The 13324-nt window shown below is 45.0% G+C and overlaps 1 protein-coding gene across 1 annotated transcript in view; it reads left to right on the plus strand.

The window, feature by feature from the left end:
• Positions 1-13324, plus strand: part of LOC120061886 (protocadherin Fat 4-like) — a 92266-nt gene that overhangs the window by 68073 nt on the left and 10869 nt on the right. Inside the window, exons 7-11 of the mRNA XM_039011663.1 lie at positions 5041-5221; positions 6371-6621; positions 6849-11195; positions 12358-12462; positions 12728-13035. Coding sequence (XP_038867591.1) covers positions 5041-5221; positions 6371-6621; positions 6849-11195; positions 12358-12462; positions 12728-13035 — 5192 coding nt within the window. The remainder of the gene's footprint in view (positions 1-5040; positions 5222-6370; positions 6622-6848; positions 11196-12357; positions 12463-12727; positions 13036-13324) is intronic.

The raw sequence follows: 13324 nt of genomic DNA on the forward strand, positions 1-13324 counted from the left end.
AACGTCTCTATCATTTGTTTTTTCTTTCTCCCGTACTGTAATGGCATCTACAAGGTTATCTGAATATCATCAGTCTGAATTCTTCCGTTGGAAACTAAAAAGTTAACTGTGGAGACAAGTCTCTCGTCAGGACTTAGCTTGGGTTTATCGTGTCTCAACACTATTGCAGAGCTTGCTGACTCCACTACGAGTCTCAGGGGGCAATCTTTGTCTTGGAAACACGGTACCACGAGATGAAATATTTTCTTTACTGATTGAAAGAGCACATTTCTTGGTTCCAAACACAATTTCCTCATGTTGTAATCTTCAAGACATATTTTGATTAAATATATACACTTTAAGCCAGTCAGCGCTTGCTGGCAAAACATTTTGTAATCACAAAGTCCCCCATGTAACATATACAATGTATCGCTGTGTTGTTGATATGTCCCAGTGTGAGGTAAATACTGATGTATAAAAGTGTAATCATCAGGACAGGGGCACGTCGGGTCAGAGCAGTTTGTTTTCCTACACAACCTAAGATGAACCCCTATAGAAGATTATGCTAACGAGTCAAACTCGATTCAAATAGAGCAGAAGTGGTGTCAGATGGCTTTTTCTGGTACCTTATCAGGCACCTTTCCAACTGCTCAAGCGTACCCATGGGTCCTGAAGCTCGATTTCAGCCGTGTTTTGATTTTTTTGTTTTTTGTAAAGACATTTTTGGGATCATGTCTACCGAAACAGTGTGTTCCTCTAAATATGCACCGTGTGATAGATTTTCAAGCCTTTTTTCCAGTGGATGTAATGAAGTTAGGGCCTGCCCTGGGGTATCACCGGAGATGGCAGGAAAAAACATGTTGCGGTTTTATACTAACTCGTAAATAGTGTCAAATACACAGAACTGCTGGTGCAGCAGGAAGAAAGAGCTTTCTGGGAACACGTTTTGCCTATGGAAACAATACTTTTTAACCACAATGCATGGCAGCACAACCGGTTCTGCAGACGTCCCAGTGATTCTTTCCACCAGCTTTCTTTCCATGGAACAATGATTGCATTTGTCATATATCGGTGGGCGAGACAAGGTTTGCTTGCAGCCAAACCTACTGTATGCCTAGCTCTGCCATATCTCCCCTGCCTCCAGCCATTCGCCATACAAGTCAGCTAAAAAGAAATGATTGACCTTTACACGCTAATGGAGTGAGATTGTCAGATCCCAGTGCAGGCTGTTTGGATGAGATGCTGATATTTTCAACTACAAAATTGTTGGGGTGAAAGAGCCTTCCTTTAAAACTGCATAACCTTCTCGCTGTTTTATTCGGCAGTCAGAGTCAAACTAATGGAGTCCAATTATTAACTTGTCTTGTTACCAAATATGGGTGAGAATTAGGAACTTAGCGTTGTAAGTATGGGTGTGGGTGATATCTATGGTCTCTTCCTCCCCTGATTCAATGTCACAGAAGCAGTCATGGAACGTTTCCTCCTAACCAAAACTATGCATAATCACCATTATTTGCGTACATGTGCATACCGGCTAAGATATTGTATTCCATGATGACTGAATCTGTGAGCTCACAGAATGTAACGAGAGAGATTTAGAACTATGTACACATTTTGACAGCAGATCCAAGAAACAGCTGCTCTTGTTATGTGATCGCAATGATCCCCGGGAGGTTAAGAAGCAGACTCTGGAGAGAGTAGGATGGTGTGAGACTGATCCACACAGAAAGATGTGGAAAATGCCTTGTTTGAACCCCGGCTGTCAACAAGGGTGAGTTCAGTGCAGTGTCAGGGTCAGAGAGAGGAGTGTTTCATGGGGTTTAAGGCTGGGGGGGTGGGCTTCCTTCAGGCTTACCCACAGATTAGCTGGGGTAACAGAGTCTGTCCCTAGCGCCCAGCCCCTGATGCGCTGGGCGCTTGGCATGGGGTCAAGGGTCACACAAGTGCAATGGCTGCTCCGGTTCTCCGGTGGCGGGGCGGCAGGCCGAGTCTTTCTTCTCTCCTGAGCGAGTAAACAGGTTGTGACTTCACATCCTACCAAAAAAGTGAAGCTTTGGACGGAGGCCAAAAGTATCCCACCTAAAAACAAAAACACACTGCTCCAACCCCATTGGCTTCCGTTTTTTCAAAAGGGGAACAATGCTATTGCACTGCAGTGGCTACACTCTGACCATCAGGGGCCAAATCTATGTGCTGAGAAAACATGCACCCACCTTGGCTTCGGAGAACACTGTGTATTTCAACTTAACATGTCTGCATTGAACTACTTCTCGATAAGTTAAACAGATATCCATGCTTCACTGAGTTAATAACTCGGCGACAAAGCCAATTGGTTTTAAAAGCCGTTAAATCGGTCGAGGAGCTGCAGACCAGAACATCCTTAGCCGGCAACATTGCAGGGCTCTCGCAAGTTGTCTGTCAAACAGAGCTTGCCTGATAACACTGGCTCAGCGTTCGCTGCCTTAAACTGATACAGATACTATCTGACATGGAATGCTGATTTAATAACCTCCTTGATTAAGAGGATCAGTTGTAGAGTGGCGGCCATTTAATCTGCATCAATCAATCAATCAAATTGTATTTGTCACATGCTTTGTAAACAACAGGTGTTGACTAACAGTGAAATGCTTACGTATGGGTCATTTTCCAACAATTCAGAGTTGGAAATAAAGATTAAAAAAATACCAAATACAAATTTAAATAGTGACACGAGGATTAAATACACAGCAATTTAATGAATAACAATAACGAGTAAAAATAACATGGTTATATACAGGGAGTACCAGTACCGAGTTGATGTGCAGGGGAACAAGGTAATTGAGGCAACTATGTACATCTAGGTAAGGGTAAAGTGACTAGGCAACAGGATAGATAACAGACTGAGCTGTAGCAGCAACCTATGTGGTGAGTGTGTGTGAGTGTATGTAGCGTCAGTGTGCATGTGTGCACATGTTATCTGTCTGGGCTTATGTAGTGTGTGTTTTATGTGTCAGTGTAATAAGTATGTGTGAGTGGAGTCCAATGTATGAGAGTTAGTTCAAAAAAGGGTCAATGCAGGTAGCCATTTGATTAGCTATTTAGCAGCCTTGTTTAGCAGTCTTAAGGCTTGGAGTTGGAAGCTGTTCAGGGTCACGATGGTTCAGGAGCTGGTGCGTTGGTACCACTTGCCGTGCGGTAGCAGAGAGAACAGTCTATGGCTTGGGTGGCTGGAGTCTTTGAAAACAATTTTGGGCCTGGTATAGAGGTCCTGAATGGCAGGAAGCTCATCCCCAGTGATTTACCGGGCCGTACTCACCACCCTCTGCTTCCATAACAACCCGCGAAAACGAAATGATGACTCATTCCTGTTAGTCTCATCACATTGTATGGCTGATGACACTGAGCATAAAGACAGACATGTAAATCACATCGCACCACTACTAAGCAGTTTGCTGACTCATATGTTTTGATACTGGTGCCACTGGTTATGTAATTTAATGAGGACAATCCAACTTAATGATATTTATAGTATTCTGTGTTCCATGCATTTCATTTGTGCCTTGGGGGAGGGTCTTAAAACATTTATTGCCTTTGAATGAGTGAATATGTAAGCAAAGGCTGCCTTATTTTAAACCTTGGAACACCTTCCTTAAAATGATGCACTGTATGATCGTAAATGACCTTGTCATATGTTCCTTTCAAAGTCTAAGGCCTATAGTTGGTAATAAATACAAAATTGTGAAAATGTTCTACTTTTCTGAAGGGACAACAACGGATGACTCATCTTTTGTAATGACTCACCAGCATGAAGATTAGAGCTTGTGGTTTCTGAGCCCGGTATTTTGGGATAAAACCTGTTTACTTTTTCCCTGTGTACGTATCATTTAGTTTGTGCTGGAATGCATTTTTTTGTTTGGGGCGTTTTAACTATTTTAAGTGTGTTTGTGCTAACTGCTGTGCTAATCATTGCAGCTGGATGCATTAAGGACTTAGTTAAATTTGCAGGAATGAAATGCAAGTTCTGTCTTTGGAATTATTTGGAAAGGATTGTTTCTCACAAGAGGTTCTATGACAGCAGATATCACCTCACCGCTCATTAGCTAAATATAAGGCTCTTCACCGGACCATAATCCCTTTGTCATCCAAATGAGCAGATAAGTGTTAGTTATGCGGCAAAGAGTTTATGAGCACATGTTTTGAATTATCCTGATCTTTACAAATCAGGAGAGCCTTAAGGGATAGACTCCATCTTGTCCCTCTGCATGAGATTCTGGAGTCTCTTGATGTTTTGACTATGCACAGGTTCCAGACCAAGAGAGATTATTCATGGTCACTTTCCAAATGTGTTTTCTTATTTTCTTATTAATCTGTGCCTCCGCACAGTATGCAAGGTTCAAGTATTTGATGCTATTAACAGCTGAATATACATGTGCATGTGAGCCGCAACTTCATTGGTAACACTTTAAATTAACGTGCCATCTAAAGAAGGGTTTGTGAAGTGGCACTTCAAGCCAGCAGATGTTTGAATCTTTTAGAATTTCTGCATTGGAGTTCGTTTTCATCTGCTATTGATTTAAATCCATCCCTCGGGGCCCAGAGAGCCTTATTTCGTCACTCGCTTGGGGAAAGAACGGTTAGATTTCTGCTGAAAATAGCATTTTCTGTTCTCGAATTCCACAGAGTAACTCACCGAGTGCTGCTTGCCTCAAAATAGATACCAGTACCTCAGCAACCAGATTGAATCGATGATATGCAAGACCCCAGGAAGGAAACCTTCTAAAGATTCTGTTTCAGAGTTATTGAACTCTTTTGACGTGTTTTGTGTTGATGTGGCAGTATGGCTCAGGAAGTCGGACTTGTGGTGACCGAAGACGTTTGCTGGATTAAATGCAGGGATCTTGTGCTTGAGTCCCTGTAAGGACATAAATTGCTTCAGCATGTAAATGATAAGCCTGCACAATAAGTCATCTCATATGGAACTTTGTTGGTCTGCACTTATCCCTTAGGTCTTTCAAATAAAGCTCTTGGTCCTTTGATATGCTCTCATTCCCTCGTTCTTTTTTTCTCTCCTTTTATGACCAGGCTCTCCTCCCCTGAGTGGAACGGGTACGGTCACTGTCCTGGTAGATGACGTCAACGACAACGTCCCTGTGTTCACCTCGGCCACCTTCCACACCACCATCCCCGAGGACGCACCCACCGGCACCGACGTGCTCCTGGTCAACAGCTCCGACGCAGACGTTGGCCTCAACGGTGTCATAAGGTACTGCCCCCCACCCCATTCCATCCCTAGGGTCATAGGGTGGCTCCTGTACCCAAAGCCGAACATTTGACTCGGATCCCCCCCTCGCCCTGGTACCCCCAATGGGGAGGCGCAGGGGGGTACGTCAGTTTGCCCCACTTTCCCAAAACATCATAATGAGGATGTTAATTGGCTATGACAGAATTTGTATCAGGGGTTCCATGGGTTCTAGGCTTTAATGGAGAGCATAACCAGTTGCCATCAGTTTTTAGTTTCCATTCTCACAGCCCATTAACTTGGGCTTTTTTACTTCTGCTTCTGGACTGTTTGAACCACTTCTGGTTGTAGACAGCTTGGTTGTCTGTGGTCCCAATAAGTCTGTGTTCCATCTGTGTTCACACTTTATTCCATAATTTGTCCCCGTTTTATAGGAAGCGTTTTCAAAATATGTGCCCTTGTGAGCTGTTTGAATTAAAGCCTCTGTGAGAAGCAAAAAAACACAGGAGAAAATGGAATTTACATTTAAGTCATTTAGCAGACGCTCTTATCCAGAGCGACTTACAAGTACATACATTCATATTTTTTATTTTTTTTTGTACTGGCCCCCCGTGGGAATCGAACCCACAACCCTGGCGTTGCAAGCGCCATGCTCTACCAACTGAGCCACACATCTCATTTTGGGAATGAGATACAATATTAAGAAGAATACCTTAAGAATTGGGTAATGCTTTGCCAATAAATTATAGATGGTGCTTTCATCAAACAAAAACTACAGAAAATGTATTAAGTTATTTTATGTCTGTGTTTTTCTATGAAATTACTCTCTGCCTCTTTAAAGCTTAAAACAGTGCCCTCCATAGGATTATTTTGGCAATGCTGATCAAGATATTTTAATCTGGCAGTAGAAAGCTTACCAGTATGTGCTGCATATTATCACAATATCTAATGTAATGTATGTAGGTACCTGCTGTTCCTGGCAACAGTATAGTAACAGTATTAAGATTGTATTGACTAAAACTAATGTTCAAATATTGTCTCGAAGTAGTGTATAACGTATATACATATATGTTCCATTGAAAATAAATTAAACATCTCATCTAAAACCATGCTGTACAAATCCTATAATAATGTGTGTTCCTAAAACGTGTCCTCTTCTATGTATCCCTACAGTTACAGTTTGACTGGAGGCAACGGTCAGTTCTCCATCAACCCAGCCACAGGCCAGATCATCACCAGCTCCCTACTGGACCGGGAGGCCAGAGCCAACTACCAGCTCCTAGTTGTGGCCACAGACGGAGGGCAGCCCCTGGGCATGTCCAGCTCCGCCACTGTGTCGGTGGTGGTGGCAGACATCAACGACAGCCCTCCCCACTTCCACCACCACCCCTACGTCACACACATCCCTGCCTTCATCTCAGCAGGTGGGTTCAGATTTTATTAATGAATATTCATTTCAAATATTCATGTACTTACAGTATATGTCTGATGATATTATGCTTGTATAATATGTGATTATATAACTAAAGTATATACAGTATTTATTTTACCTCCTATGAAATTATTACTTTTGCGGAAAATATTGATGATTAAGTATATATCTGCTGTAAAAGTTATTCTGAAGCATTTGGTCTCATTTTGTATTTTTCAGGCAACTTGGTATTCGCTGTGACAGTGACGGATGAGGACGCGGGACCCAATGCTCAGCTCCACTACTCTCTAACCGGCCGCAACTCTGACAAGTTCAAGATTGATCCCTTAAGAGGAGCCATCACAGCCAATGAGAGGTTGACAGGCAGCTCGGAGGTTACCCTCACTGTCCGAGTGAAAGACGGCGGAACCAATCCTAAAACAGACTCGACCACCGTGACCGTCCGGTTTGTAACTGGGGGAGACTTCCCTGTCATCAAGCTGAAGGATTCTACTTTCACATTTCCAGAGAGCCAACCCACAAACACGATCATTACCACAGTGACCGGGTCCTCGACACGTGGCGGGGCCCTATCATACTACATCGCCAGTGGAAACCTGGATAATGCCTTTCACATCGACCAGTTGACTGGAGAGCTGTCAATCAAACATTCACTGGACTTTGAACACATTCAGAAATATGTGCTCTGGATTGAGGCCAGGGACCAAGGATTCCCCCCCTATTCCTCATATGAGAAAGTGGAGATCACCGTGCTGGATGTAAACGACAACCACCCCGTATTTGACAGGGAACCATTACATGCAGAGATACTGGAGAACCTGTCCCCTCAGCGGGTGCTCATTGTGACTGCTGTGGATCAGGACAGTGGCCTTAACGGCCAGCTGGAATATGCCATTATCGACGGCAACAAGGAGAACAGCTTCAGCGTCAACCGGGCCACTGGTGAAATCCGAACGACCAGGCCTCTTGACAGGGAAAAAGTTGCTCAATATGCCCTTAAAGTGAAGGCCACCGACCGTGGCAACCCTCCCAAAAGCACGGCTGTTAAAGTCCTGATCAACGCGCTAGATGTGAATGATAACGCTCCCAGGTTCTCTAAGATCTTTAGTGCCACAGTGGCCGAAAACGCCCCAGTGGGATACACTGTCACCAGGGTTACAACCACAGACGAGGACGCAGGTGCTAATGCCATAAGCAAGTATTCAATCACAGACACAAGTCTACCGTTCACTATCAATCCAAGTACAGGAGACATAACAATCAGTAGACCTCTCAATAGAGAAGACACTGACCATTACATTGCCAAAGTCTCTGCCCATGATTCTGGCTGGACAGTTAGCACGGATGTCACAATATTTGTAACAGATGTCAATGATAATGCCCCCCGATTCAGTCGGCCATCTTACTATCTGGACTACCCTGAACTTACAGATGTGGGGTCACTTGTTACTCAGGTGTCTGCAGCAGACCCTGACGAGGGCTTCAATGGCAAAATATTCTATTTCATCAGGTCCCAGTCAGAATACTTCAGAATCAATTCAAGCTCTGGAGAAATCTTTATCAAGCAGCATTTAAAATATAAAAACTCAACTGGCAGCAACATAAACATAAATCGCCATAGTTTCATCGTTACTGCTTCAGACCGTGCGCCAAAGCCATTGATGAGTGAAACTACAGTCATTGTAAACATAGTAGATAGTAATGACAATCCACCCAAGTTTGAATCCTCGAGCTACTTTACACCTGTTACTAAAAGCGTCAAAGTTGGCACCAAACTTATCATGGTCATAGCTCTTGACAAGAAAGATTTTGGCCTCAACTCTGAGGTGGAGTACATAATATCAGGAGGGAACAGCTCTAGCAAGTTCAAACTGGATAAGCAGAGTGGATGGGTCACTGTCGCCGCCTCACTCACCTCAGATATGAACAAGGTGTTCCTCGTGGATATTACAGCCAGAGACAAAGGGAACCCCCCTCTGACTGCTAGAACCACTGTAAAAGTGGCAGTCACTGAGGAGAATCACCACACACCAGAGTTCTCCCAAAGCCAAGTCACAGCTACCATACCGGAGAGCCTTGCTGTGGGGACAGCCATCAGGACTCTCTCTGCCAGGGACAAGGACAAAGAGATGAACGGGCTCATCGCATACAACATCACTTCGGGCAATGACAAGGGCCTATTTGCCGTGAACAGTAAAACAGGAATCCTGTCTCTGGCAAATCATCTGGACTTTGAGGAAAGGCAAAGATATGAGCTCAGAGTGACAGCCACCGACGGGGGATGGATCGCAAAGACCAGCTACGTCATGGTTACAATCCATGTGACCGATGTGAACGATAACCCACCTATATTTGAACCTGATGAGTATTTCCCTGTGGTACAGGAGAACGTTCCCAGTGGCACCACAGTGGTGAAAATGAATGCCACAGACAGAGATTCTGGGCCCAATGCCGTCATGGCTTATGTGATCCAGTCTTCAGACAGTGACCTTTTTGTAATTGATCCAAACACAGGTGTAATCACCACCCAGGGTTTCCTGGATTATGAGGCCAAGCAGGTCTACCACTTAACAGTGAAGGCCTTCAATGTCCCAGACGAGGAGCGCTGCAGCTTCGCCAACGTCAACATTCAGCTCAAGGGGGCCAATGAATACGTTCCCCGCTTTGTCTCCAAGCAGTATTACTTTGAAGTCTCTGAAGCAGCTCCAAGAGGCACAGTGGTGGGAGAGGTGTTCGCCAGTGACCGCGACCAAGGACATGACGGAGTGGTTTACTACCTCATTTTTGGGAAGAGCAGAAGAAAGGGCTTCAGCATCAACAGGAAAACAGGCCAGATCTACGTCACAGGTCCCCTTGATCGTGAGAAAGAGGAGAAGATCTCCCTCAAAGTCCTGGCGAAGAACGCGGGAAGCATCCGTGGGGCGGATATCGACGAGGTCTTTGTGAACATCACGATCCTGGATGCCAATGATCCTCCTGTTTTCAGCCAGGAACTGTATGATGTTCAGATCAGTGAGGGTCTCTCCCCTGGTGGCTTGGTCACCTTCGTTAGTGCCCAAGACTCTGACTCTGTCCCAAGCTGGAGCAGATTCTCTTACTCCATAGCCTCAGATTTTAAGAAAAATGTCTTCAACATCAACCCCCAGACTGGCCAAGTGTCTGTTGCAGCTGAGCTGGACAGAGAAACCACTCCTCTGTTCAGCCTGACTCTGCTAGCTGTGGACTCTGGCTCACCCTCGGCAACTGGAAGTGCAACCCTGATCGTGAATCTGGAAGACATTAATGATAACGGTCCTACTCTGATGACGGTGAATGCAGAGGTCATGGAGAACCAGCAAGCCGGGACAGACGTTGCAACTCTTACCTCAACCGACCCAGACCTTTCACCAAATCAAGGTCCGTTCTCATACAGTCTGCTCAGCGCTGGCTCAGCCAGCAACTACTTCAGCCTCAGCCCCGCTGGAGTGCTGACCACCAGTCGAGAGATCGACAGGGAGCAGATCAGTGACTTTTACCTCTCGGTGGTGATCAAGGACTCCGGCGTCCCTCAGATGTCCTCCACCGGAACGGTCCACGTAAAAGTCAATGATCAGAATGATAACCCGTCAGAGCCGCGCTCAGTGGAGATCTATGTCCACTATTTCGGAAACATGTTCCCCGGAGGGTCCCTTGGGGTTGTGAAGCCCCAAGACCCAGACATCCAGGACAGCTTCCACTGCTCCTTGACCCCTCCTTCATCCAGTCTGTTCACCATCCCAGTGGGCACCTGTGACCTCAACTCCAAGGCCCGCTCAACAGACGGAACATTCGAATTAGCTGTCCGGAGTAGTGATGGTGTCCATGGCTCTGTCAGCAGTAACGTCCGTGTCTTCTTCATGGGGTTCACCAACGCCACTGTGGACAACAGTATCCTGATTCGCCTCCATACCCAGGGGGTCACCACCTTCCTCACCAATCACTACCTCAGCTTTGTCCGCATCGCAAACTCGCAGCTGGCAGGGCTAGGCACTGGAGTACAGCTGTATGGTGCGTTTGAACTCAACAACCAGACTTTCCTGATGGCCGCCATAAAGCGCAGCCATGGACAGTATGTCAACCCCAGTGGAGTGGCCACCTTCTTTCAGAGCATCAAAGAAGTTCTGCACAGGCAGAGCGGGGTACAGGTAGACTCAGTGGATCATGACCCCTGCACACGTAACCCATGTCAGAACGGGGGCAGCTGCAAGAAGCGCCTTAGCGTTGGGCCAGATATGAAGACAGAGGAGAGTGTCCCGGTGATCCTTGTCACAAACCACCCCCTCCAGCCATACGCTTGCAGTTGCAGACCAGGGTATGCGGGGGCGCTGTGCGAGACGGATATAGACGAGTGCCTGCCGTCCCCGTGCCACAACAGTGGGACCTGCCACAACCTGGTGGGGGGATTCTCCTGCACCTGCCCCGAGGGATTCACGGGCATGGCCTGCGAGAGGGACGTAAACGAATGCCTCTCCAACCCCTGCAAGAACGGGGCGCTCTGCCAGAACTACCCCGGTGGCTTCAACTGCCTCTGCAAATCCGGCTTTGCAGGTACCGTACAACGCCTTAGGAGTCATTTGGATTTTATGAGCAACACAACCACAGATGTTCAGCTAGGCTCAAGTATACACACACTGCACATGAATCCTGCTTGTCCAAGTAAAATATTTGCCTCCAAACGATTGCAAGAGGTGTTGTAACCCTAGCATACAGGCCTGACTGCCAAACATTTTTGGGTTTTACGATTACTAGTTGGGGGGTATCAGCTTTGATGCATATCATCTTGTCATGTTTACTTTAATAAAAAGGATGATGCGAAATTGAACCCAGTAAGGGCCTTAGTCTCATATTCCTCTGCATGTCTTTCAGTACTGCATATTTGAGATGTTTAAGGTTCTGCCTATCTTTCTGTTGGTCAAGCATTTAGAGGTTTAATATGTATTGAAGACTGCTCTCCCTAATTTCGAAAAGTGAACTAAATAGTACTAGCCACTGTGTAAATCACTCCCTCCCCTGCTTGAATGTAATGCTAAGTTGATGATATGATAAATAAAGTAATATTACTCTTAGTGAAGGGAGTGCACATGGAGAAGCAAAACGAGAACAGTAGTTTGAATCATGTCTGTTTGGTCAGCTGCTGGCTGTAGTTGCTGAAAGACATTTCCAATGATCAACAGCAGATGTTTTGCCTTTTTTACTATGACCTTAACAAATGACCACAAACCTTTGCGTTTCATCAAGACAAATGGCCCTCTTGAAGAATTGCACATATTGACTTACAGTAGTTTGCATGCCCTCACATTGAACTCCACACTTCCTGTTTTCCCTGCCTGGTTGTGGTGAAAGAATTGATCTCCTTTAAGCTGTTTGTCTCATGTTGCAGGAGTCAGTACCTAAAAATACATGACGCTGCAGGTCATTGTCAGTCTCGCCCCTTGCATACCTTGTTCTGTCTGTGTCTATTAATACTTTTTCTCCTTAAGTCATCATATTTTCATCATGTCTCTTGGCCTCAGAGATCCAATAAAGAGGCTATAGTTGTAAAATCTATATATAATCTCCCAATTGATTACTTTTTCACTCATGTAAGTTTCAAATAGATTATCCTAAGTTTACAATAGCATAGACCCCCTGTGATTTTAAGTTTCCCCTCACATTTTCCTTTGTCATCCCCACCTCGTTTATTTGAATTTGTGTTGTTTTGTGAACCCAGGCAAAACGTGTGATTCCATCATCAATCACTGTGAGTGTAACCCATGTTTTAATGGCGGCTCCTGCCAGAACAGAGTGGATGGATATTACTGTCATTGTCCATTTGGTGAGTATTAACTTAGGGGCAACCGCTAAAACTATCTGGATTGGCAAAAATGACTGTTGCTATCCCCATTGTCATTCATTGTATATCTCCATGTCACATTTATTCACATGTTGTTTAACTGTTTCTCTCTTCTTAGCATGATTAGGGTTAGCCTATGATGGCAGATGGCAACAGATTCCCAGCTATGTGCTGATTTAGTAGATGCAGTATGGTGAATTATTCATGACTTCCCTGTTTGATTTGTATTCATTCCTTTCGTCCTCAGGGGTCTTTGGAAAACACTGTGAACTCAACAGCTACGGCTTTGAGGAGCTGTCCTACATGGAGTTCCCTAGCCTGGATCCCAACAATAACTACATCTACATCAAGTTTGCCACACTGAAGAGCAACGCTCTCCTCATGTACAACCATGACAACCAGACCGGAGACAAGGCGGAATTCTTGGCTCTGGAGATCTTTGAGGGACAGATGCGCTTCTCGTTTAACTTGGGTAGCGGGACCTATAAACTAATGACCATGATAAAGGTTGCAGATGGACAGTTCCACACGGTTATTGCAAGGAGAGCTGGAATGGTGAGAGTCATTTCTATGTTATATATGGCTTTACCAAGCTGTCTTTATTTGTTTTCCTCCATAAATGGTTGGAAAATATATTTTATTGTACGTTTTAATGGTTTGATGGGACCTTAATTGCAAAAATGTAGAGGGAAAATCCTAAAGGCACCAGATGTACATAGAAGATTAGTTTATGATTCAATAGCAGTTATGACCTCCTGGGTTTTTATAGCCGAGAGCAGCGTCCACATTTGGCCTCATCGTCTTTTTTTGCACCATAAGATGATAATTAAACTTCCCACACAGT

The sequence above is a fragment of the Salvelinus namaycush genome, chromosome 17 (assembly GCF_016432855.1).
Source record: "Salvelinus namaycush isolate Seneca chromosome 17, SaNama_1.0, whole genome shotgun sequence".
Lineage (NCBI taxonomy): Eukaryota > Metazoa > Chordata > Actinopteri > Salmoniformes > Salmonidae > Salvelinus > Salvelinus namaycush.